The 26,392-nt window shown below is 32.8% G+C and overlaps 1 protein-coding gene across 3 annotated transcripts; it reads right to left on the bottom strand.

The window, feature by feature from the left end:
* Nucleotides 1-14,324: 14,324 nt before the first annotated feature.
* Nucleotides 14,325-26,137, bottom strand: LOC137820588 (uncharacterized). 3 transcript variants are annotated; one of them, XM_068624734.1, is made up of 13 exons: nt 25,942-26,137; nt 25,717-25,841; nt 25,467-25,616; nt 25,253-25,383; nt 24,738-24,971; nt 23,228-23,406; nt 22,437-22,537; nt 21,204-21,356; nt 16,209-16,264; nt 16,044-16,101; nt 15,255-15,375; nt 15,080-15,190; nt 14,325-14,987 (listed from the first exon to the last, which is right to left on the bottom strand). In XM_068624734.1, exons 1-13 carry the CDS (start codon nt 25,955-25,957, stop codon nt 14,893-14,895), a joined length of 1,530 nt encoding a protein of 509 aa, XP_068480835.1. In that variant the 5' UTR covers nt 25,958-26,137; the 3' UTR covers nt 14,325-14,892. The 3 variants fall into 3 exon arrangements, with proteins under 3 accessions (XP_068480835.1, XP_068480836.1, XP_068480837.1); XM_068624735.1 differs by having other exon boundaries at nt 25,467-25,610; nt 25,942-26,131; XM_068624736.1 differs by having other exon boundaries at nt 25,467-25,607; nt 25,942-26,131.
* Nucleotides 26,138-26,392: the final 255 nt, after the last annotated feature.

The following is a 26,392-nucleotide window of genomic DNA, read 5'->3' as shown; positions in this document are numbered from 1 at the left end:
TCTCAAGAACAAAATAAACGTTTTTTTTTCTTCTTTTTGTTAGGTAAACTAATTAATATAAAGATGGAAATGAGCGTAGTTTGAACCAAACTGATGCACACGAACATTGAAGATCGTGTTTCATGATTGCAACAGTAGTTTATCATTACAGCATTCTCTACTTAGACCTTGCTGCAGTTCATCAGGGAAATTGTGGCAGTTTCTTTTCATGTCATATCTGGTTTGTTTTTTTGTGAAAATGTGAAAATGTTATGTGTGGGTGGGTTTTGCATCGAAGGTTTATTAGAATGATTAAGAAAAGTAGTTGTAAATAATATCTGATTTTTTCTACTCATAGTGTCTCCATTTTTATCCGCTAAATAAGAGATCATGTTTGGTAAAGAATGCATCAGTAACGAGTTCGATAGAAATTTCGTACAAGACTTTACCATTGAACAAATTTGGCTATTTACTCGCTCAACACGTAAAAGTGACATTTGTTAGCGCTGCAGGTATGCTTGCCATAACACATACTACATGTCACCACCTTGATTTATGGCACAAGCACCTCGGACATCTTTCTCCGGCATGTCTACAACTTGCATCTTCCTTACTACCTATCCTATCAGTAAAAATCTCATTTTCATTCATAATAATTGTAGTATTTGTCTCAGAACTAAACAGACAAGGCTAAACTTTCCTTTAAGCACAATAAACCGGCTAGGTTTGCACCCACTTATATACTATGAAAGGCTCTAATCTCTAGTCGATGTGGGATCTCCAACAAACAGTCATAGGAGAATTCTGAAAACAAAGGAATGAGAAGATTTTTAGGAATGAAAGTTTAGATTACAATGAAATTTTCACGATAGCACAATTGAAGGTTTGGTCGTGGTAACTGCGAAGGTTAAACTAATATGTTTTTCTTACTCTGTTGTTGTCTTGAACCACTTGTTTGTATGAGGTCAATTAATAGAAACACAGGTTAGTTATTAGTTATGCGAGTGACAAAGTTCTTGAGAGTTTTGTGTGATGGTGTTTTTTGGTGTCTTGTATAAGGTTGAGATATCCTGAAATACTTCCATTAATTATTTTTTTTTTTATAAAAAAAATTGTCTTTGTATTTTGTGCAAATTGGCTTCTATTGGTGAAGTAGATATGCATGATGATGTTCCTCGTTTTGGCACCATCTCATGATGTTTCATATATAGTTAAGTGTAATGCAGAAGAAGTTGGTCATGTTGATGTAAAAGGGAATGCAGCATCAACAACCATGCAATACGAAGTGCAAATCATGTGAAAAACCTAAGCATCTTATATCATTAGGTGAGTAAAACTTTAGAGTTTGAATATTTGAATGCTGTGATCATGATTTTTTCAGAGGTGAAGATCACAATAAAGTAAAAAAGTTCATAGACTCAAGAGGAAGATAGGAGAATAGTTTTCTTTTAAAAATATTAAAATATTAAAAAATAAAAAGGTGTGTACTCAAGACTCATAATATTTCTAGACAGTGAAGGCATGTGGGCAGAAGCTATAGTGATGAATAGTGTTAGGGGAACGAAGGAGAACCCCACAAAAAAATGAGGTCTTTAGCAAAAACATATTTTGATAAAACAATATTTTTAGACATATAATCATATATCCTCTGAATAAATAAAATCTAACATCACATTTTTTAAGATAACACTATTGACACAGATTTATTGTAATTATTGGGTCGCATTTGCTTTGCTTGTTTAGAAGATGAGCAGCATAATAAATTTGATCATGATTTCAAATTTTGGGCCAAAAGTGCGAAGATTAGAAACTTGTTATCATAACTTGTTGTCTTTTTGTTGTGTGAGATGAAACACATTCGCGGTTCTTTTCTTGCAAGACAACTTCCAATAAACCTCCTTATTATGGGGTCCTCAAGCCACATGCTACTTAAAACACAATTTTATTAGTCAAATTTCTCAACCAATTACCCAACTTATAAGAACGACCACTTCAAGAAAATAATAAAATAGAATTGGTAGATTCACTTAGGTCGAATTTGACTCACATTATTCTTTAAAAATAATTAAAAGAAATTAATTTTATGTGTGTTGACTTGGTTGATGTATTAAAATGAGTTTGACTCATACTACTTATTTTGGATCCGTCTAACATCTGTTTGGTCCATTCTATTTGCGTCTCATTCTTAGTCGATGCTTAACTATGATGGCTAATCTCTGTTTTTCTTGTAGTGGGCATACGAAATTGGGCAATCAAAACTAAAAAACCATGGGTAAATAACACGAGGAATCTATTCAACATTGTTCCTACTTATGATTTCTCTAATAAGGATAATCTTCTTTCTTTTATTAAGAGTGATGGTAGTCCGTTGGTTAAATTGGTTAAGCTAGTTGTGATAACTTTTTCTATTTGGATGATATGACATATGAAAAATTATACTCGTTTTCAGGATAAGATTGAGGTTTATAAGGCTATTTTGGTTATTAAAGATTTAACTTGTCTAGTGGGCTATTTTGGTTATTAAAGATTTAACTTGTATTAACACTCATACTGGTAAAGTTCTACGTCATCTTTTTGTTAGATGGGAGTTTCCTTCACCCGGCTGGGTTAAAATTAACACTGATGGGGCTGCTAGGGATTATCCAGGTCTTGCCGCTTGTGGAAGTATTTTCCGTGGGAGTATGAGGGATTTTATTAGAGCTTTCTTTGCGTTTCTTGACGTTCAGACTGCAATTTTATGAAGTTATATATGCTTTGGAGGAAGCTCAAAAGTTGGGTCTTACTAATGTCTGGCTAGAATGTAACTCTACCTTGGTTTGTGCTGCGTTTACTGCTAGGACAAATGTTCTTTGGATGCTTCGTAATCGATGAAATACTTGTGTTAATTACTGTGGAAAAATCAGGTTTAGGGTTACTTATATTTTTCGTGAAGGGAATGCGTGTGCTGATAAGTTGACTAATTTAGGATTTATTCATAGAAAATCCTTTCATTGGTATAAGAGGCTTCCATCTATTTTGTTCTTATAATTCTTTATTAATAGGTATAGTCTACCTATGTATCATTTTTGTTAGCATGAGTTTTGGTCTAATCCCCCCATATTTTTGTATTTTTTTTTTAATAATATTTTTTTTCATGTAATGACAAATGATTGTTGTTACTTGAGGTGTCAGCCTAGCTGAAATGTCAAGTAGCATAGTGATGCCTAACATGAAAACTTTTTATAAAAAAAATAAAAAATAAAAAAGTAACACTACAAGAAAATCATTAAATAGAAATTAATTTTAGAGACAAAAAATAATTACTTGTTTATATTGACTAAATAAGAAACCATTTTAGAGACTAAAAAAATTATTGGTTTCTAAATTAGTTTTTATTATTGATAAATAGTTCTAAATCGGTATTTAATTAGTTATCAAGGTTTTAACTACCAATTATTTAGATTCTAACTTTGGTAGCAAAAACCTTGGTATAATTAGATATCAATTTAGAACTATTTATTAATAATAGAAACTAATTTAGAAACCAATATTTTTTTTAGTCTTAAAAATGATCTCTAATAGTCAATATAGCAACTAATATTTTTTATTTCTAAAATTAGTTTCTATTTAATAATTTTCTTGTAGTGTAAGGAGACTATGATTTAAGTGAGAAAGACCAAAAGTATTATCTTTCTAAGAGAAGGTAACAAGAAATTCTCTAAATAGGAAAAATGGGACACTAGGATGTGAAAAGAAGAAGAAGAGGATGAATCAATAGGATAAAGTGGACTTATTTCAAGTTGCAGAACTAGATGAATAGGGTTAACACAAGTTTTTATCTTTTTATACCTTCATAACAACATTTTACATGGAGAACAATGCTAAATGTTGTGGCTACTAGTATAGTGTGGAACATGTGAGATAATTGATAGGGGTAAGTAATGTGTATCATAATCCAGATAAGGAACATTTTCAACAGTTTTATCTAGTTAAACTTAGTGGCAGGGATATATATATATATATATATATATATATATATAATAGAGTATTGTTACACAGAAACTTGATTGGACATGTACTAATATATGAACACGGGTTAAATGAATTGAAAAATTTATATTATCTAATTTTTCGTACGATTTATATATATTTTTAATTTTAATATATTTTAAATATATTATTACAAGAAAATTATGAAATAGAAACTAATTTTATATAAAAATAATAATTAATTGTTATAGTGACTAAATTAGATACCATTTTAAAAACTAACAAAACTTTTGGTTTCTAAATTAGTTGTTATTATTGTTAAATAGTTTCTAAATTGGTATTTAATTAGCTACTAAAGTTTTTACTACCAAATTTAGAATCTAAATAATTGGTAATTAAAACTTCGGTAGTTAATTAGATATCAATTTAGAAACTATTTAACAATAATATAAACTAATTTAGAAATCAAAATTTTCTTTAGTCTCTAAAATGATTTCTAATTTAGTCACTATAGCAATTGTTGTTCTTGTCGGTTGACCTGGTCACCGATAGACTCTGGGAATAGGTTGTGACTCTGTTTGCCTCTACTGGAATTTGTTCTTTCCTTTGGGTGTTGAAACATGGCTCCGTTGAAACAGAGGGGTCCTACCTGTTGATTGCACTCCGACGATCAAGTCAGTACATGGCTTATAGAAACAATGAGTAAGTAAGTAGTTTCAGTATTAAAAACGGTGTACCTTTATCAGGGATCTCAAGTCCCTTTTATAGACTACTTTTAAGTTACTTCTTGTAACAACCACTCTCTCACGATAACCTTATCTTGAGTGAAAGTAAGTTTGATGGGAGGAGAATCTGTTACAATGCACACAATCTTAGTACGACAACCTCCAGAATTTTTCCTTCTTGGAGTGCATAATCTTAACAGCATGGCCGTCAGGATACCAACTCATGTACTAGCATTAAAGGACCCACTACAAGAAAATCATCAAATAGAAACCAAAATAATTAGTTGCAATAGTAACTAAATTAGAGACATTTTAGAAACTAAAACAAAAATTGGTTTCTAAATTAGTTTCTATTATTTTCTATTATTGTTAAATAGTTTCTAAATTGGTATCTAATTAGCAACCAATGTTTTATCTACCAATTATTTAGTTTCTAAATTTAGTCTCTAAAACCTTGGTTGCTAATTAGAGACCAATTTAGAAACTATTTAACAATAATAGAAAATAATAGAAACTAATTTAGAAACCAATTTTTGTTTTAGTTTCCAAAATGGTCTCTAATTTAGTTACTATTGCAACTAATTATTTTGGTCTCTAAAAATTGGTTTCTATTTCATCATGCAACTTATCCCTAAAACCTTAACGCTCTTAGACTTAGGTGTTTCTATATAATATTTTACTTGTGCTAGACCCAAATGTACTAAACACACCACTCACACTTTTTCGCTAACCAGGTCTTATACACGTTGAGTATATGAATGAACTTCAACGCATTCATACTTGAGATCCACTTACGTGGTCCATTAACTTGACCAGACCACCAAGCTGGCATAATTGACATAGGCGCCGATGTTCGATTCCCGAGCATTGAGCCCAATACTCTGGTCCAGTACAACAACTAATTATTTTTTGTCTTTAAAATTAGTTTTTATTTCATGATTTTCTTGTATGATTTAACTAAAATTAAATAAATCGGTATACTTCCATGAATAAACCAAATGCTTTGTGACTATATATATATAGATAGAGAATGTTTGTGAAACCAAAAAGATAACTAAAGAACTGCTTCCTGCTTTCACAAAAGCAATCCAAAGTGCTTTCACAGCTTTCCTTTTACCCACTGTTTACTTTATTCTGCTATTTATTATCATTATTATTACTGATAATCATAACAAACAAGTTCTCTGGTTTCTAAGAAACAAGTTAATGTTTTAGAAAATACAGCAATATGCAGAACTCAAAAGCATAATACATTTTACTTTTCTAAATGAACTGCACTTTTGGCGTTTTTTCTCATGCACGTATTACTTTTCACCCCTTTTACTACCCTTTTCAAATTTATTAGCCAAATGGGTAACAATAGAAGGTTGAAATGAGATGTTTTTCTTTTTCCAACCCTTCCAACTTCACAGTGTAAAACTCTAAATGCTTACACCTCTAAAGTTCCCTTCTTATAACCCTTCTATCTGCTACCAAAAAGAAACAAAAATAAAAGTTCAATATCTTCTACTGTTTATGTTTGTTTGTTTCACCACCAAGACACAAATTCAAGAATAATGTCTCTTCTTATACATTCAAACACCGTTAAATTTCCCACCAAGTCATGTTGAAAAAGTTGATTTATTTGATTACTAAATTTAGATTTAAAATCCATCTCAATTTTTGATAAATTCAGTTTATAAAATGAAGAATGTTAAGTTTCATAAACACTCTTATATGTTCATAAACATTTATAAATACATGTTCAATTTTTTTTTATAAAAAAATCCATTCACACCTAGATTAAAGGTCATAAATTATGGTAGAATATAGGATGCTTACATTTCGCACTCCCAAATATATGTATATCAAATCTGAAATTAATATAAAGTAGATGTGAAATTTTTAAACCTATTTTATTCCTACTATAAGGAGATAAGTTGTACTTGTGGATACTTGTTACCTATAAAAAAATACTTAAATATCCTTGATTTATATACGTTACTAACTTTAACTATAAAAATGAAAGAAATTACCCATGAATTCTTTGTAATTTATTATATTTACAGTACAATTTTATTTAGACGTAAATTTTTATTGTGTTCGTGGTTTGTTAAGGTGTTGTGCTTTTTGTTTTTGTATAGAAGATTAAAAAAAAAATCTTGTGATGATACACTTGAACTGATGTCATGGACTGACCTTAAATAATTTATATTTATTTATTATTTATTGTTGATAAAAAAATATAAGTTTTTAAATTGTTTTTTAAAAAGTTAAAAAAAAAACCTTAAAATACATAAAAGGAAATATACATTAACTACATTTTATATTAAACTTAATTTTTCCCCAAAATTTTGTGGATATCTATGAATATCCTCAGGTTTTAAAATAATTAGTAGTATTGAGGAGTTTTGTTGTTGAACCAATGACAATTACTTATTACCATCATTCACCATCAACATTGATACTACTTTCTGTGTTATTTTTTGTGTGTGGTAAGTGTGCTTTTCCCACAATTCCAACGTTTCTTTAACAGTAGTGTGTGGGGGCTCTCTTTGCTTCTGATTCCTCACCAAGCTAACCAAGTTTTCTTCCTTTTAGAGTCTTGTGTTTCACACACACTTTTTTCTCAAGGAAAAAAGTTACACCATATTTCAATCCTACTTTTCTTCAACCTATATTGCCATTGATCAAGTTTTCTTTATACACGACCATGTATTCAAGTTATTTATCAATCATGACACACTTATAATGATTGTTACAATACATTGTTTTAAAGAGTACATACATTTTTTTATGAAAAAAAAGCATTATATAAATATTTAATGCAGTTTTGCTGATAAATCTTCATTTGTATTTTAGTTTTCCTTGCTCAATAAGACAGAACATATTGATAAAGCTATGTACCTAACAATCAATTAACACACCGTCAAAGGAAGCTCACCAATCTCTCCCCTTTCCTCTTTTCATATTTCTGCACTCTCTTTCTCTTTCTCTTTCTCTGAGTTGAACTTCTTTATCATTACCATACAACAAAACCCTACAACCTAGATATCTTCTCCACAAAAATTATCTTCCTTCTCATTTCACATTCACATACACAATATACAATCTCAACCCTTATCGTTTTTTTTTTGCTGGTATTTCAGGATACTAAAATCTTGTCGTCCTTCTTATAAGCTGTGTTTACACTTCTTGGATGATTTGTAGAAGGCACTTCGTTTTGCATGGCTGGTGATGCAGCTTTTCCCTCTACCACTTCCTTGATCACCCTCTTGTTCTCTTTGCTCTTAGCTTTTCACTTTGCTATGGCCGTCTCAGATCGCAGCTTGTCCACATCAGCTTCCATAAAAGATGGTGCAAAGAAGAGAAACACCATGGTAGCAGCTTCAGCTAGAGAAGGAAGCTCACAAAATCTCATCAAACCAGAACAAACTACCAAACAAGATCTCTTGAAGGGCCCTAAAAGAGGAAGCTCTCGAGCTCCACGGCCTCCATTGAAATGGCAAAACAAGATCTTCAATGCTAATGAACATGAAGTGCCTAGTGGTCCAAACCCTATTTCAAACAGGTAAATATTGAACATCAGGGTAGAACCCCCAGGAAAAAAATTAAGATTAAGATTACCAACCTTTAGAAGGTTTGCGATTTTCAGATTGTTTATGTTCGCTACAAGAAATATTGATATTAGCCTTTGCAAAAAATTTACACAAAACCTAAACCTAAAAAGGATACTAAACTCATTCTAATTATCATTTAGTGTCTTCTTTTTAGTTTTTGTGTGAGTTTTTAACATCAATATTTCTTGTAGTGGTTGTATTCCTTGTTATTTATCATTATTATTATTTTGTTGTTCATTTTTGTCCATTTGCTAAGAATTGAATTGGAGTGTTAGCTAGCTAGGGATTCAAAACATGCAGTTTGATATGTGAGTGCAGTTCTGTTCATATTGTTGTCATGAAACTGAACCACACACGTACCAATCATTTAATCATGAGGATATGTGTACATGAGATTCTACTTCTAGTAATCATGATGTTCATATATATGTATATACGATTGCTTCTTATGTGAATGATCATATCTTAGTAAAAACAACCTTCTTCACTGCAATTTTCTCAATTACTTATCATTTTTATACAGCCAAACTTATCTTCACTAGATCCTCTTTTGAGTAGCCTTTACAAGGCTAAACTAGGGTTGCTGAATGACCAAATTGAGTGCGCGATAAAGTAAATAATGTTTCTGCTGGTAACATTTAAGAAATATTGCATCTTCCTCAAAGACAACTTGCAATTTTTTTGAAGGACTTTTATGAATTGAAACAGGAATATTGGAGGAATAAAAGTCAGTACTTTCTAGAACTGCATTTGTTTATTAGGAAGGATATACAGTTTTGACATCTTATATTTGAAAAAGGGTATCCAACCTTTTGTATTTTTAGGCCAATGGATATGTATTATGTATTGGGCAAACGAAAGTGAAAGACATGAAAATGGAAAATGGAACTCTGAGTATACGTAACAAAGTTCTTAACAAAAAATACAAGTTAAGATGTCTTTTAGTCGCACATATGAAGGTTTGGTTATTGGTAATGTCTAAAATACGTTGTGTAAGTTTTTCGTATTCAGATTAGTTTCTTGAGTCCCTGATTTACATGATATCTGTCAATTGTTATAGCAGATAGATATCATGTGTAAAAAGTGCCTACATTTAGATTTTTTTTTTTTAATAGCTTCATAAGGGTTGATGTATCTAATACCTTTTATTTATTATTTTTACTGATAAAAAAATACCCTTTACTCATGACAGAGGGTTTCCATATATCTATATATATCTGCTTATTGGTGACTAATAATCGAAAAGAATAAAGTGGACATAATGATTCAAGTTACAATGAAGGTTTAGCTTTTGTTTACGACGAGGAGTTTGAATAATGAAAGGGGAATTGGGTTAAAAAAAGTATGCAGAAACATCCCTGATTCACCATTGTTTTGCGTGAAAAAGTTACACGGATTTGTCATGCAAAGCAGTGTTTGAAGGGTCAATATCTTTCATCCTCAATTACCTAAAATATCCTCATCATTTTCTCTACACTCCCATAGTATCCTTTGTCCCCTTCCTTTAAAAAACAAACCATTGCAGAGCTGACTCAAATTTTATATGAATAAATCCAGTGGCTGCTTCCTCTTCATAGTACCCTCTTGTTTTCTTTATCACATGAAACTGCCAAACTCATTTGGACAATTCCACTGCCTAATTATTGGATCCTTTTTTTCTGTGCTCATTTGGATTTCTCTAATCTATTCATTCAGTTTTTGGAAGCTCTATTGTAGCTATCTGCTTTGATCATCATCATTTCAAATTTTGGGATATAGCTGCCAAGATTCTTTAGGGCTAATTAATCATCCTAAATTATCTTTTAGCATTTTATGGAATGAAAACATTGGCATTGGAAGCATGTGTGATGGAGTACCATTTGCCAAATTCATTGCTGGATTTAACTGGTGTCAAGGAAATTGAACAGTTTTCACTGCATTCCTTTCCTATCACATTTAATCTTTTGTTTTATCTTAAAAATAGTGAAGATGCATGAAGGTAGAGATGTTAGATAAACAAGTTAAAAGAGAGCTATGAGACTCTAATACTCTAACACGCCTCTTAAATGGCATGTTTGTTGGACACATGGACACTGACACTTGTAAGGTACTTCTGTAAAGTATCCAATTCAAAAAAATATTTATTGGATTTCTGAGAATTTTAACAAAGGTTCTAACACAATTTTAAAAAAAAAAAATACATAATTTTCTAAAAACTCAAATTTATTATATAAATTTTTATTATAATTATAAAAATAAAGAACAAATTCTTTTGAATTAGTAACGAAAAACATCTTTAGATTAAAAAAAATTGAAACATAGTTGTGGAGATAAATCTTTATTGTCAATTATATCATTTATAATTATATAATATATATATTCATGTTCATGTGTCCTATATTTGAAAAGTCATAGGTATCTCTATATCTGTAGCGATATTGTCTCACTGTTCGTGTTAGTGTCTCTCTCTCAGAGGAAAAGAGAGATGGGTAGGCTCTCTGCGACATGATTTTGCCTGACTTTTGTTTTGAAGGGGTGTTGTCGCTTTAGTTAGTTGCTTTAATTTGTTAGTAAGGGTGAAGTGAAAAGCTTTGTGGTAAGCATATGTGGGTACTAGCTAGAGAATGTTTGTCAAACACAAAGATATCAAAAGAACTGTTTTTCTTGCTTTCACAAAAGCTATCAAAGTGCCTTCACAGCTTTCCCTTTTCATGACTGTTTTCTTTATTTCGTTACTTAGATTTCCTTTTTAATTATTCCTCATCTTCATTCAACATTTCATCACTTTCTTTTTCTTTTCGCTTCTCATTTCTGAAAAGGCTCAATTTTCTCTTCTTTCATTTTTCTTCTAAATTAAATTACTTACTTACATCTAAATCTCACTAAAGTAAAATAATTAATTCAAATACCAAGGTTTTAACTACTAATTATTTAGATTCTAAATTTGGTAGCAAAAACTTTGGTAGTTAATTAAATACTAATTTAGAAACCATTTAACAATAATAGAAATTAATTTATAAATCAAAAGTTTTTTTTCTAAAATGGTCTCTAATTTAGTCATTATTAGCAACTAATTATTATTTTTTTCTAAAATTAGTTTATATTTTATGATTTTATTGTAGGATATAAGTGTTTTGAGGCTCTTTCATGTTTAGTAAAATTAATTACAAGTAATGTTACGATTATTTGTCAATTAAAACTTTGGCAGTTAATTAGATATCAATTTAGAAACTATTTATCAATAATAAAAACTAATTTAAAAACCAATAATTTTTTAAGTCTCCAAAATTGACTCTAATTTAGTCATTATAGCAACTAATTATTTTTTTCTCTAAAATTGATTTTTATTTAATGATTTTTTTTAATGTTAATTGACATCTAATTAACTATATCAATATTTTAACTATCAATTTTAAAATTTAAATTAGTTGATAACTAAAATTTTTATAGTTAATTAGATACTGATTTAGAAATTTTATTAATAATAACAAATATTTTAATACTGATAATGTTTTTAATCTTTAAAATAATAGATAATTTAGTTAAATATAGTGATTAATTAAATATGAAACCCATATTAATAACTGATAACATATAATACAATATTAATGCTAAACGGTGTATAAAATATTAAAATGTCTTGGGGATGATTCATATCCCTAATTTTAGTTTAATTGTGTCTCCCTTAACTATTAAGATATATTAGTTAGATTTGTCAAGTTTATTATCATGCACAGTAAATGCATCAGCAGACATGGATGGAAACTTTAAGGTTGTTAATTTTTTTTTGTGAATCTTAAAGGTTTATCCAACAATATTATTTATGGAAATTACTCTTATCTTCTTTCCTAATTAGACTTCTACCATAAAATCATGAAATAAAAATCAATTTTTAGAGACCAAAATAATTAGTTACAATAATAACTAAATTAGGGACATTTTAGAAACTAAAAGAAAAATTGGTTTCTAAATTAGTAAGTTTTAACTATCAATTATTTAGTTTTTAAATTTGGTAGAAAAACATTGGTTGCTAATTAGATACAAATTTAGAAACTATTTAACATTAATAAAAACTAATTTAGAAACCAATTTTTCTTTTAGTTTCTAAAATGGTCTCTAATTTAATTACTATTGTAATTAATTATTTTGGTCTCTAAAAATTAGTTTCTATTTCATGATTTTCTTGTAGTGTACATATCCTATATATGTGTGGGAGAATTTTTATTTCAATTATGCAATTTCAAGATTTATCATGGTCATACTTTAAATTCTATATTATTTTTTTCATCAAATTGCTTAATCAGAAATCAAGTTTTACAAAGCATTTTTTTTTACAATATTTTAAGTTTTTTTTTTGTCGGCTTTCAAATTTTTAAGTGTCACAATGTATCTCAAATAATAATTTTTTATTTTTAAAATCACTTATTACACATTAGTCTTAAAAGTACATGCAGTATAAATTCATACATAATCACATTTAAAGCATAAATTAGTAAGAACTATCTTTTCTTTTAACTTGTTAAATAACATGTATATTTCTATAAAATTCAACAACTAAATCAGTTGAAGATCAAATTTTATGTTTTATAACCTAACTTATATCTTACTTAGTTCTATAATATAACCTCATAATAAGCTCACTCAATAAATTTTGATTCTTAATTGTGATTACATGTGTGCAAAGTAACTTATTTATTCCTTTTATAGGAAAAAAAAACACTGAAATTTTAAATACTTATTTGCAAAGTAATTTAATTTAAACTTCATTACCTGTTATGCAGTATTTATTTTTTATTTATTAATAAAATAAATAAATAAAATAGATCTTTTAGAATATCTCAATGCTTATACAAGAAAGCATAATAAGATCTCTTAATAGAAAGGAGACCAACTTTAAAGTCAAACAAATCAATAAATTTAAAAAAACTACTCAACCAAAAGAACTACTCTGAAACACAAAACTACAAAATACTGAAATGTCCTACTAACACCAAACTTCTATAAGTCCCGTGATCATGTATAGAGTATATTACAACTTTGATTTCTAGTTGTTTCTTGACTTTTCATAAGACATATTTTTTTTTATATTAAATAATCTTGATTTAATTAGTGACAGTAACAACTCTATATATGTATTAGTAGCTGGATGAGGGATTTGGTGATGAAGGTGATATTAATGAGTTAGCACCAGCAAGGATCATAACCCTTGTTTGACGTGGATAAGTGTTTTTAGATGTTATCATTTAATAAAAAATATTCTGGCTTATGCACTTCATTATGCTCAAATGTTTTCCTTCACACAATCTACTCAATAGTTCCTTCAGAAAAACTGCAAATAAAAATTTCACAAGTCAACTACCAAATAGTAGTCCACATTATGCATCAATGTGAACAAGAATCAAACAAGGAACAATCAAAGTCCTGATAAAATATTCAGGGAAATTGATATCAGTTATCAATTAGAATACTAGAGCAATGTTGTAGAAAGAAGATTAAAGCAGAATTGTAAAAAATAATGAACAATTTAATGTTAAGACGAGTAGATTACACATTATTTATATAACAACCTCATTCAATTTTACATTTTTACTATTAAACAAATTCAAACAAACTAAAACATCTTTTCAAAATTACACGGACCAAAAATCAATTCTAAATTTGAAAGAAAAAAAAAGTACTTACAACAAATTTAAAGAATTAAACATATTTAAGCCTGTACAGAGTAAAACGGTTTGCTTGATTACAGTTTAAAAATTAAAACCTGCTTGTGATGTTGTTCAATCTTCATTCTTGAAAGCGAAAACACAGAAGCATGTAAAAGAAGTTTTCTACTTTATTTAGATTTTCTAATTCATAAGGAATGTCACCACTCTTTTCTTTCTCACACTTCATTGTAGGGATATGAATTTATTACGTTATGTTCCCCATTTCTACGAAACATCTTACAAGATCCATTTTCACTCATTAATTTATATTTAAAACAAATAACATTGTTACTACATTTTATTTCAGTAAAGTCTGCAGAATTTGTTTCTGTCCTCCACGTTTCATCTGGTAGTATAAATACTAGCTGTTATTCCAACCCATTTGATTTCAATTTCTTAAAACACAATAAAATTGAAAGTTTTTTTCTAAATAATAACCACTAATTCTAAGAATACCATATTGGCCACTAACACAACTAAGGCTGGCCAGCTAATATGATGGTTCTCAAAGTAGAGGCACAACGTCAACTAGAAACTTTTGCTGCTAAAAAGCCATACGCAACAAGCACAATGCTTTCTTTTTCTTTTTGGCTTATCTTTCCTAGTGTGTTCTACAAAGTACTGGTCATCTCTGCCATGTGGTTACTGCAAGTATCAGCTTTAATCCCCAAAAGAGCCTTTAACAGGGATTTTTGCCATGTGAGTACATATCTACAAGCTGCTGGTTACCCTACTCATACTTAGACCAAGACCACCCTGATTCAGAAAGGACCTATTTTCCATTTTCCATAGGGCATTAGCATGCAAACTAAAACCTCGAAGTTTTGATCACGCATTGTGTGCATCTAGAGCAGTAGACATGAGCTTTGGTCACGTGAGCATAGGGTAGCTCAGCAGCAGCTTCAGGTTCTGTAGCCGCAGAACCATTTACAGTCATCACCAACGCATATAAAACAGTCCTTCGTGTGATCCAAGCCATGCACCCTGAGAGAAGTCACACTTGTATTGGTTTTCCTCTTCTGCTCTACAACCTAAGCAACCAACTTTAAAATTAGCAACCAGCTGAAATATAATAGTATTTATAAAATTGAAAGCAGAAAGGCTGAGAGCTTATCGTCCTCACTACTGTATGTTTTATAGCACATAGCGGAGATAATTGAATTAGAGAACTTGTCCTCAAAAAGCAATTCACCAGACTTGAGACTCCATAACCGTAGCTTGCAATCCTCTCCACCTGAAATGACAAAATATTCAGACGTAGAATGCAAAATAAAGAACATCACTGAAACAACACCCACCTGACATAACAAATCTCTCAGCTGGATCGACACCAATTTGTATACGAGTATGAGAATTCACATGCCCATCATAACATTGAACAGCACCCCTCTGAAGTAGACGATGGTCATAAAGCCTAATCTGAAAAGGAAAATAACATTTATGATTAAGCAATTTCTCTCGTGATATGCAGACTGCAAGAAATGGTGGCAACCAAGATAATACAAATTAACAGTTTCACTGACTCATTGTCTTGTAATCTCTGGGTAACATATACTGCCTTCGTTTATATCAATCACTATATTATCTAGGTGATGCTAGACCTAGAGGATAAAATGAACAAAATCTCCCATGAAAAAGAAAATTCAATTAAACAGGATTTGTTACATTTAGTCTGTGTATACTAAGGATTTGATTGGACAAAAATTCCCCCAGAGAACTTTTTGGAGAGAAATAAGAAAAAAAAAAAAAAGAGATTCTCCATAAACTAAAATCAGATGATTCATAAGTTAATTCATAGAAGTTCTCTCAGGATTTCTCTGAGTTCTTTTCTTTCAACTTGTATATAAACTAATTTAACTCATGGATAAACTAATTATCTTTTTGGAATTTTTTTCTCCCATAAGTGTTTAGGAAGAAGTTTGTCCAAATATAATCTAAATGCAAATAATTTTTCACCAATTTAAGTGAGGAATAAATACATGCAACTACCTAATCATGAGATGCTGCTGCAACATGTTGGTATTATATGAAACGTAACATCACACATAAATAATATAGGTAACAATTTTCCTGGAGAGTGTACTAACCGATCCATCCATTGAGCTTGCTAGAAAGTACTGCTCATCAAACTGAAGTGACACCAAACTAGTGTCAAACCCACAATAAATTACAGAAAATAGTCAAAAATCAACCATATTGAAATGAAGATACATGTCAAGTAGATAACTAAACAGGGAAAAAGGATGACTGACGAAGATATAGATGAAGGCATCCTAATTGTATGAGAAGCATATATGTCACCTTTGAGCTGCAATTAGGGTGAAACATAAGCTCGTCAACTATAGATAAAGCTAATAGTGTAAAGAGAATCATAAAGTGGATCACTAGACATACAATAACAGATTTTGAACATAACACAAGAAATAATCAGTCCATCAAATAAAAAATTTGTCCAGGAACTTGAACAGTTTCTCATAAAACAAAGAAAGCTACTAACTAACAGGCAATAATAATTTAATTCTGAAAAGTTCAATTGTTAAACAAGTAAATGGGAAAACTACTAAAACATGTAAAAGTCATTCAAGAACTTGTTTACAAAGATATAGTTCATCCAATCTTTTACCCAAATTGTAACTTAGCCTATAATACTTTTAATTTCTACTGTTTCAATTTATCATTCCACCCTTTTTAAGGTTTTATCAACAGAATTGCCCAAATTTGAGTAAACCACTCATTTGAGCCTTAAAATGGTAACACAAGCCAATATTGTTCCTGATATAATGAAACAAAAAGTAATGTACCATGACAACTAATGGAATGCAGATCAAATAACAGAGACAATCAGCAAGAAAATGGATATCTCCTTTAGGATTCCTGAATCAGGTAACTAATACTGTGTATCTCAGCAGGAAAAATAAGGAAATAACAATCTAACAGTAATTGGTAGCAAGCTACCAATCCAGAGCCACAGGGCCTCTACAATTCACGTTTACAGTGAATCCACTTCTAACAGAATCCTCGATACTCTCTCTCTCCTCTAACCACCTATATATATTACTAATGCTTATACCCCTTATATCCTCCATACATATCAAGCCTGATTCAAGGCCACGTCATTCCTTTTAACCCCTCTCTTATTCTTCCTCTCATACACTCTCCAAATCTTGGGCTTAGGACCATATTCCTGGCCCAGTTGTACCTCAGCATTTCTATCAATGCCACCCGCATCAGAAATGACCTTGTCCTCAAGGTTAAATTCTGGAAATTGACCCCTCAACACAGCATTGTCCTCCCATGTGACATCATCAATAGATTTATTCTTCCATTGGATCAAACTTTGAGGAATGGAAACTCCTTCCTGAACTGTTACTCTAAAGCCCAAAACCTTTACTGGATATATCTCTTCTTCAGCAACAACCTCTAATTCTTTAGGCAATTCTCCCAGGATATGGTAGTTCCCAACTGCCTTCTTTAATAAGGATATGTGAAAAACATGATGGATTTTGGAGTAGTCAGGTAGTTGAAGCTTATAAGCAACTTCTCCAACCTTCTCAATGATCTTGAAAGGACCATAAAAACGTGCTGCAAGTTTCTGATTTATCCTTCGGACAACTGATTGTTGCCTATGGAGCCTCAATTTTAAAATCACCCATTCACCAATCTCGAACTGCAAATCCCTCCTCTTCTTATTGGCATACACTGTCATTTGCTGCTGGGCTTTGAACAAGTGCTTCTTAAGTTGATCCAAAGCCTCATCTATGTCTTTTAACTCCAAAGCAACTGCAGCTACCTTTGTTTCATTGCTCAAGTATCGCAGCAATTTAGGAGGTTGTCTCCCGTACACAACTTCAAAAGGGGACTTACCTATAGACACATGATAAGTAGTGTTGTACCAATATTCAGCCCATGGCACCCAATAGGCCCAAGTCTTGGGTTGATCAGCCGCAAAACACCGAAGATAGCTTTCAAGACACCTATTGATAACCTCGGTTTGCCCATCTGTTTCGGGATGATAGGCGGAGCTCATTTTGAGTGTCGTACCCTGCAATTTGAACAATTCCCTCCAGAAATGGCTCACAAACAAGGGATCTCTATCACTTACAATGGAACTAGGAATTCCATGGAGTCGCACCACCTCCTTAACAAAGACTTCTGCCACAGACTTGGCAGTATAAGGATGCTTCAATAAGATAAAATGACTATACTTGGATAGTCTGTCTACCACCACAAAAACCGCTTCAAAACCTCTGGATTTAGGCAAGCCAGTCACAAAGTCCATGGAAATATCCTCCCATACAGCATTGGGAATAGGTAGAGGTTGTAAAAAACCCCCTGGAGTAGTTGCATCATATTTCTGTCTTTGGCACACATCACATGCTCGTACATAATCCCGGATGGATTTCTACATTCCCACCCAGTAAAGATTCTCTGCAATACGCCTATAAGTCCTCAAAAATCCAGAATGGCCGCCCATAGGAGTTTCATGAAATTCTTTCAACAATGAAGGAATAGAGGGAGATTTAGCACCCAATACCAAACGGCCCTGGTACAATAAAACCCCTTGCTGCACACTATAACCCGGTTTAGCCATAGGATCTTTTATCACCTCCGCCATTACCTTCTGAACAGATTCATCATTCCTCACTTCTTGTAGTAGCTGATTACTCCCTAACCATATAGGAGTGTGCACCAGTGCAGAAAATGCACCCTCATCATAGCAACGAGACAAGGCATCAGCAGCTTTGTTTTCGAAACCCGGTTTATAACGCACTTCAAATTGATAGCCTAACAACTTTGCCAACCAGCACTGTTGGTCAGGAGAGGAAATCCGCTGCAGTAAAAAATGCTTCAAACTCCTATGATCAGTGTACACAACAAACTCCTTGCCCAATAAATAATGCCTCCAATGTTGAATGGCAAGGACTAAAGCCATCAACTCCTTTTCATAAGCAGTTTTCATCAAGTTGTTGTCAGACAAAGCTTTGCTAAAATAAGCAATTGGTTGTCTGTTTTGCATCAACACAGCACCTACTCCTCTCCCTGCAGCATCGCATTCAATTTCAAAGGGCACAGAGAAATTAGGCAGCAAAAGAACAGGAGATGTTGTCATAATTTTCTTTAACCTCTCAAAAGCTTCCTTAGCAGCCATACCCCAATTGAAACCATCTTTCTTTGTCAATTCGGTCAGAGGTTTGGCAATCTTGCCATAATCCTTGACGAACTTCCTGTAGTATCCAGTCAAACCCAAAAACCCACGCACTCCTTTAACATTCTTAGGTTCAGGCCACTCCAAGATGCATCTAACCTTTTCTGGATTCACAGAAACCCCTGCACCAGAAATTATATGACCCAAGTAATCTACTTGCAAACATCCAAATTTACACTTAGCCATGTTAGCAACAAAACACTGATCCACTAACACATGTAGCACTTGTTGAAGTTGTTGTATGTGCTCCTTTTCATCCTTAGCCATCCTCATCATCTGCATCCGATTAGAAGGATTCAGAGTTCTCACCCTTCGCCGGATCGGAGGTTTCAACCCACTCATGAAATATCCTAAGTATTGCTCCTCCGGCAATCGACCCACCGGCGAGGAAAGCAATTCAAATGCTTCAACAAACTCTTCAACTCTTCCAGTTTGACGGAGCGTGGATAATTCTTCAAACGGGTTTTCCAATCTCCGGCCACCGTAACGTGCGATCAATGCCCTTTTGAGTTTTTCCCATGATAGCTGATCTTCCGTCTCCATCAGTAAATTGAACCAATGGATCGTGGGACCTTCCATGCTCAAACGTGAAAGCTTCACCCGCATATCCTCCGGTGTGTTCTGGACATCGAAATATATTTCCGCATGAGTTATCCAAGCCACTGGATCTTCGCCATCGAACAGTGGAAGCTTCACCTTCTTCCCGGCGAGTTGAGACTCACTCGAAGGCGAATCACCACCCGAGTTTCCACTCGATGCCTCTCCTTCTCTATTTCCCTCCTTTAGTTTGCTTAGTTTCGCGAGAACTAGACTCTGCTGCTGCATCTGTTCGGACTGGAGCTGCATCTGTCGAACCAATGCGTCGAGCGTGGAGGTAACATGTCCCACTTGGGTCTCCAAAGCGTCAATCCGATCACCCATCTTAGGCGTAGGTGGCTTCCTTGGCATCGACGGTCTTCTCCGGGCTGGGTCTTTATCCGGCAGGTCGGACCAATTTAATGGAATGCAGATCAAATAACAGAGACAATCAGCAAGAAAATGGATATCTCCTTTAGGATTCCTGAATCAGGTAACTAATACCGTGTATCTCAGCAGACAAAATAAGGAAATAACAATCTAACAGTAATTGGTAGCAAGCTACCAATCCAGAGCCACAGGGCCTCTACAATTCACGTTTACAGTGAATCCACTTCTAACAGAATCCTCGATACTCTCTCTCTCCTCTAACCACCTATATATATTACTAATGCTTATACCCCTTATATCCTCCATACATATCAAGCCTGATTCAGGGCCACGTCATTCCTCTTAACCCCTCTCTTATTCTTCCTCTCATACACTCTCCAAATCTTGGGCTTAGGACCATATTCCTGGCCCAGTTGTACCTCAGCATTTCTATCAACAACCATCAACTAATTAGTTTGCTTTTGCTTAATGATGCAATTGACATGTGACATGTCCTTGCTAGTGAAGACAGTAAATTTTAAACAAATTCCTCAACTAATAATATCAAAGAGCCAAATACAATTCCCTGTAAACCTAAGATCCAAATAAATAAAAAATGTTAAACAAACTAGTACTCTAAAAAGATGAATTCAAAAATCCAAGACATGATCCTGTTTGAAGATGAAAAGATGACCATATTTCATATTTTTACAACTAGTACGCATTACTAAACAAAGACCTCTAAATTACATATTAAATACAATTTATGGGATTTTTTCAATCACTAATATAGTGAGAGGAGTAGTTTAAGGACATGCATAAAACCTTGACAGTGCGTTATGTCAGTAGTCTGGAAATGAGCTTTGAAAGTATCAGCAAGCATACATCATTTGGCACATACTGGGAAATCTTAGTTTTCACCTTTTTCTCTATTAATAGATTTTCTTACATTTTTACCGCATAATTTTAAAATCAAGGTTTACATTATATATTTTGAACCACTCTATAATATTTTATTATGCTATATTTTGCTTGTTTATTGAAATCTTGTGCTTCTCTAGCCTCTCCTCAATTCTAATTTCCATAAAAAAAATACCTTGAACCATTCCCTTTTAGAACTTCCAACTTTAGTATCTGAAGTGTAAGGTATCCGATGGGTAATAAGCCTACTAGAAAGCCTTTCTCTTTTCTCACGAAAATCTGCAGTGACAATTGCCCCATTCCTAAGCCCGCATAAAATCACATTTCCCTGCAACAACAATTAGAAAACATGTTGAGAATAATAATCACAAATTATGCACAAAGGATATGTCACAGTGATTTAGTAAGAGCAACCAAGATATATCCCATTTCGTTCTACATAAAAGATTTTTTTTATTAAAGAAAGTAAGAAGGAATAAAAGTAAACCAGGGGATAAAATATTTCCTGAACAAAGAAAATAGAAAAGAACACAAACAGACAAATAAATAAGATCATCAATGTAATAAACTCCCAAGTCCCTGCAGAACTAATTCTCAAGAAAAATAAAAACAGGAAAGAAGGAATAGAAGTAAATCAGAGGATAAGATATTTCCCAAAGAGAAAATATTAGAAGAGAACACAAACAAACAAATAAATAGGATCATCGGTGTAATAAAACTCCAAAGTGTAACTTATTCCAACTGACTCCCAGATGTTCAATTACAGACTGCTATCACTATTCCTACAACAGAACAAATGATTCCCTAGACTCTTACTTCCCTTTCTACTTTACCTAACATGTACCCTTTTAATTAATGGACGTATAGACACTGTAAAAAAGTTACACGATGAAGCACAATGTGTAAACTTTTGACAGATAATTAAATTTAATGCTGCTCTCATACAGATCTCATTATGCTAGTCTCCATATTTCTGATCTAAATGTAAGACCAAACAAAATATAAAAACAAGTGGGACTAGTACTCTCCGTAAAAATAGATTCCTTTTTTCTAACATCAAGCACAGCATTTCCTTTTGAACCTTATGATTATTATATCTTTTTCAAAATGAGCAATAAACAATTAAATAACTCGGATTTTATTTCAAGTGTGTTTAAACAAGAATTGTGCAAGTGATAGATGATATGATATAGAACAGTACAAGTGCTAGCAGTTCTGTACACTAGGTAAATTTTCGGTTCATATTCATAATAGTTAAATTTACAAAAACATTTTCATCTATGAAGACATGGTGAAAAATTCATCTTTTCTTCAATTCCATTATATATTTGATTGAAAGAAAATGTCCTGGGCAGTATTTTAAAAAGAATAACCTGCTAACTTTTTCAAATAAAAAGGGATAACCTACAGAATTAATAATCTGTTGCGCAAAAACATCACTTTTACATCGTAAAAACCATGTTTCCGTCCTTGTTTCCAGATCCACTGAAGCACCTCCTAAATTTGTACCTAATAAAGATATAGAACACCAATAAATATCTTGCAAAAAATTAGATAAAAAATTACAAAGGAGGAAATTGTAATGTCTAAAAGCTTATTCAGATATTCTCATGGAAGAGGGATATATATCATAAACCATTCCCTGTGGCATACACATGTTCCATCATCTTAAAGTAACAAAAACAGGTGCGAATTGAAGACAAGAGACAGAACTAAAATAAAAAAAAAGACCAGTCACAGCCATATTGATACTGCCTAGACGGTATCATTCTTTGTAGCTAAATTTTCTAAGCTCAAAATCAAACAGCGAAGAAGAAACTTAACATATTAGAAATAAACCAATGGGATGAAAAATACCAAAACATTATAAGTCTGTGCAGTAAACAGAAGCAAACATAGTCTCTCAACAATAAAGAATCCTTGCTAAACTGTTGACAAAAGTTAGGGTGCCGTTATGGGCCAAAGCTATTTATCCATTACCACCTATAGCTATTGGTTTGGTTATAATAAAAAACTCAACTGGGTTGGAAACTTGCAATTAATATAGGAAAGTGCTACTGAGGGAACATAAAACGTAACAAAGTGGAAAGGCCAAAAATTAACACTAATAGTATCTGTATCTAAATTTAACATTATGTGGCATAATACATGTGTCCGTGTATATGTGTGAGAAAAAATAAAGAGGAACATGTAACTTACCAATTACAGCCCGATGTCTATTATAATCATATTCTGCTGTCCAAAGAGTACATTTGAAAGAAGCAATTTCCTCAAGTCCGCTCCATGTGTTCAGTATACCTGGTCCAAGATTCAAAGGTTCAACAAGACCAAGAGTGTAAAGTGATCCACCTGATGTTTCTGACCCCAGTGTAGTAAATCTATTTTCATGTTAAGATCTTTCAATTGAAGATCAATTTTAATAAAAATAAATGGAATACATTATCCCAATAAGATGATAGGATTTAACATATTGAATACCTTATAGCCAAGGTTATCAAACTCAAGAGTTTACCTAAACTCGTGAAAGCTCCGTAAACTCGTAAAACTTTACTTCATATGAAAAATAATAATTTATACAAATAGAAGCTTCTTTTCTTTGATGAAGCTTCCTTAGCTTCTGCAACAACTTTTATCATCAGAATTTTTATTTCTTCTGAAATAGAAGCACAAGGTTCAAAATCCTTTCTAGTTCCAACAAGATGATGCTTGAATCTAAATATCCCTCTACTCACAATCTTTGAACAATAATTACATTTCACTTTTCTATCATTGCCATTAATATCTATAATCGTGCTTTCATCCAATGTCTGACCTATTTCTTGGAGCATTTTTACTTCTACTTTTAATAGATAAGAATGCACTTGGATTACCCTCGGTTGAACTTTATCCACTCCTAGACATACTTTAAAAAACAGAATTTTCTATAATAAAAAACAAAACTAAAAAACCCTAATTTGATCCCATGCATGCCCTAATTCTAATTTACAATTAAAAATTTAAAAACATTATTCCATACCCCTTTAAAATCATCTCCAATGTAAGATTAAAAAAAATTATCTTACCTACCGGACAACGGAGCACGACCACAATAACACAACAGACCACAAGCACAAACAATGATGCACCACCACACAACGACAGTGCAACGAACGACCAAAACAATTTCATGCGACGGCAACAACGATGGCATGAGGAACAAAGAATTATGCCACAACGAACAAAGAGAATGACAACACGGAGAGCAGAGACAACCACGGCACAGCGAATGACAGGTAGCGACCAGCGACAGCAAACAAGGAACCCTAATCACGAGCAGCAATGGAGGAAAAGAACGAATTGAGGTGAGTTTTATTTATTTCCACATAGGAAACTACATCATTTTGGGTTATAAAAACCTCTAGATTCATTAACTTGGTTGCAAGCTCACGAGTTTAGCAGAGTTCACCAAGTTCACGGCGAGTCTACCGATCCTACTCCAAAAACGAGTTTGCTTCCAAGTCAACTCAGCCAATGGGTGTGGCAACGTAAACTCAAACAATTTTTCGAGTTACAATGTGAGTTTGATAACCATGCTTACAGCTAATCTTGGTAATCCAATGTTACATGGATGATCAAGATTATAAGTTACGTTCTAATTTTAACCATATATAGTCACATTACTATATAATGCTCACAGAGGAATAACCAAAAAAATAAATCAAAAGGATACAAAACACGTCCTGCAACGGAACCATCACTCGCTACGTGAGGAGAGCACTTTGGACCCAACCGTATACAAGATATTCTAGAGGGCATAAGCAATGCAGCTCGATTAGGTCTGAAAACTGGCTTATGCACTTCACTGTGCTCAAATGTTTTCCCTTTAACATAATTCATCACACAATCTGCTCTCCATTTTGTCCCGTCATCAAAATATTGCCCAGCCCCTCCAACTTCAGAAAAACTGCAAATAAAAATTTCACAATCAACTTGCAGACAGTAATCCACATTATGCATGAATGTGAACAAGAATCAAACAAGGAACAATCAACATCTAGGTTCAAATGCAACCAGTGTGGCCCAATGAGTTAACAGGATCATCAAAGTCCTGATAAAATATTCAGGGAAATTGATATCAGTTAAAGAATAGAGATTCTCCCAATCATGTAATTACATTACATTACATGATGCAAAGCAAGCACAACAAGAAATCATAAAATGCGCACAAACACAAACAGAAGTTACCTCAAGGAGCCATTTATGCTGCCCGTCAACAAAACATCAGTTTCCGTTTGCCCCTGCAACGTCTGCACATCAACGCGCAAGTGTTCCAAAGCACAAACACCCAACTTATCAGTTCCCCGGTATCTCCAGACCTGCAATTTCAATCTTTAGATTTGATTCAAAACTCGGAAGGCTGAACCACAGAGAAAAAAAATGAAGCCAAAATCATTCGCACCACAGGTTTAGATGCTTGAATTTTCCCGCATTCCTCGGCAAAGTTACATTTGCAATTATGAGAGTAAACGACACGGTGACCATCCAACTCCCTAGCCTGAAGCAGCTTGGACAAGGTTCTGTTTCTAAGCTTCCTACCACTCTGCTGTAACTAAAATCAGTCACATTTAAAGTTAAATTTGCAAGTACTCAAGCATAACCCTAATAAGACATACAATACATTATTAAGGTATCACAGACATTATAAATACCTTATTGGAAGGGGTTTGTGGTGCCTTGGGAGTAGGGTTCTTGTGCGTGGAAGAAGAGCCAGGAATGGGGCCTTTGATGGGGAAATATCTGTTCTTCACAGGATCAAAGTAAAACCCCGGAAGCTCTGTCACAAAATACACAATCACTCCATTATCATCAATAATTAACCATGAATTGGGATAAACAAACATAAAGGTGAATGCGATTGGAACGAATAGAATAACCTCGTGCCGCTGCCATATATGCGTCGGAAGAGGAAACACGTTGTTGCCGGTGTATTGGGTTTGGGAGTGACGGAGAATACCGTTACCACCGATTTTGAGCGGCGAAATAAGTTTGCAGCTTCGACTCTCTGAAACCCTTTTCGTTCTGGTCTTGGTTTCGAACTATGTTAAAATTTTCAAAATGTTATGCGAAGTTACTATTCAGTTATTTTTTATAAGATTATAATTTTAATCTCTTTTTAATTCTTTACATGCGATTTTCTATTTTTTTTATTTTACTCAAATTTTAATCCTCATTTTTTTAAAAATATTCAGTTAAATAATTAAACTTGATGTTTTTATTTTAAAATATTTAATGTTATTTTCTCCTAGGGATGACAAAGCGGGGCGGGCTGTGCGGGCCGGCCCGCTGCTAAAAAACGCAGGACGGACTGACCTTTTCAACCCGCAT

The sequence above is a fragment of the Phaseolus vulgaris genome, chromosome 9, assembly GCF_000499845.2.
Source record: "Phaseolus vulgaris cultivar G19833 chromosome 9, P. vulgaris v2.0, whole genome shotgun sequence".
In the NCBI taxonomy this organism is placed as follows: domain Eukaryota; kingdom Viridiplantae; phylum Streptophyta; class Magnoliopsida; order Fabales; family Fabaceae; genus Phaseolus; species Phaseolus vulgaris.
Note: the sequence above shows the minus strand (reverse complement) of the source record. Positions and strands in the feature narration are given on the sequence as shown.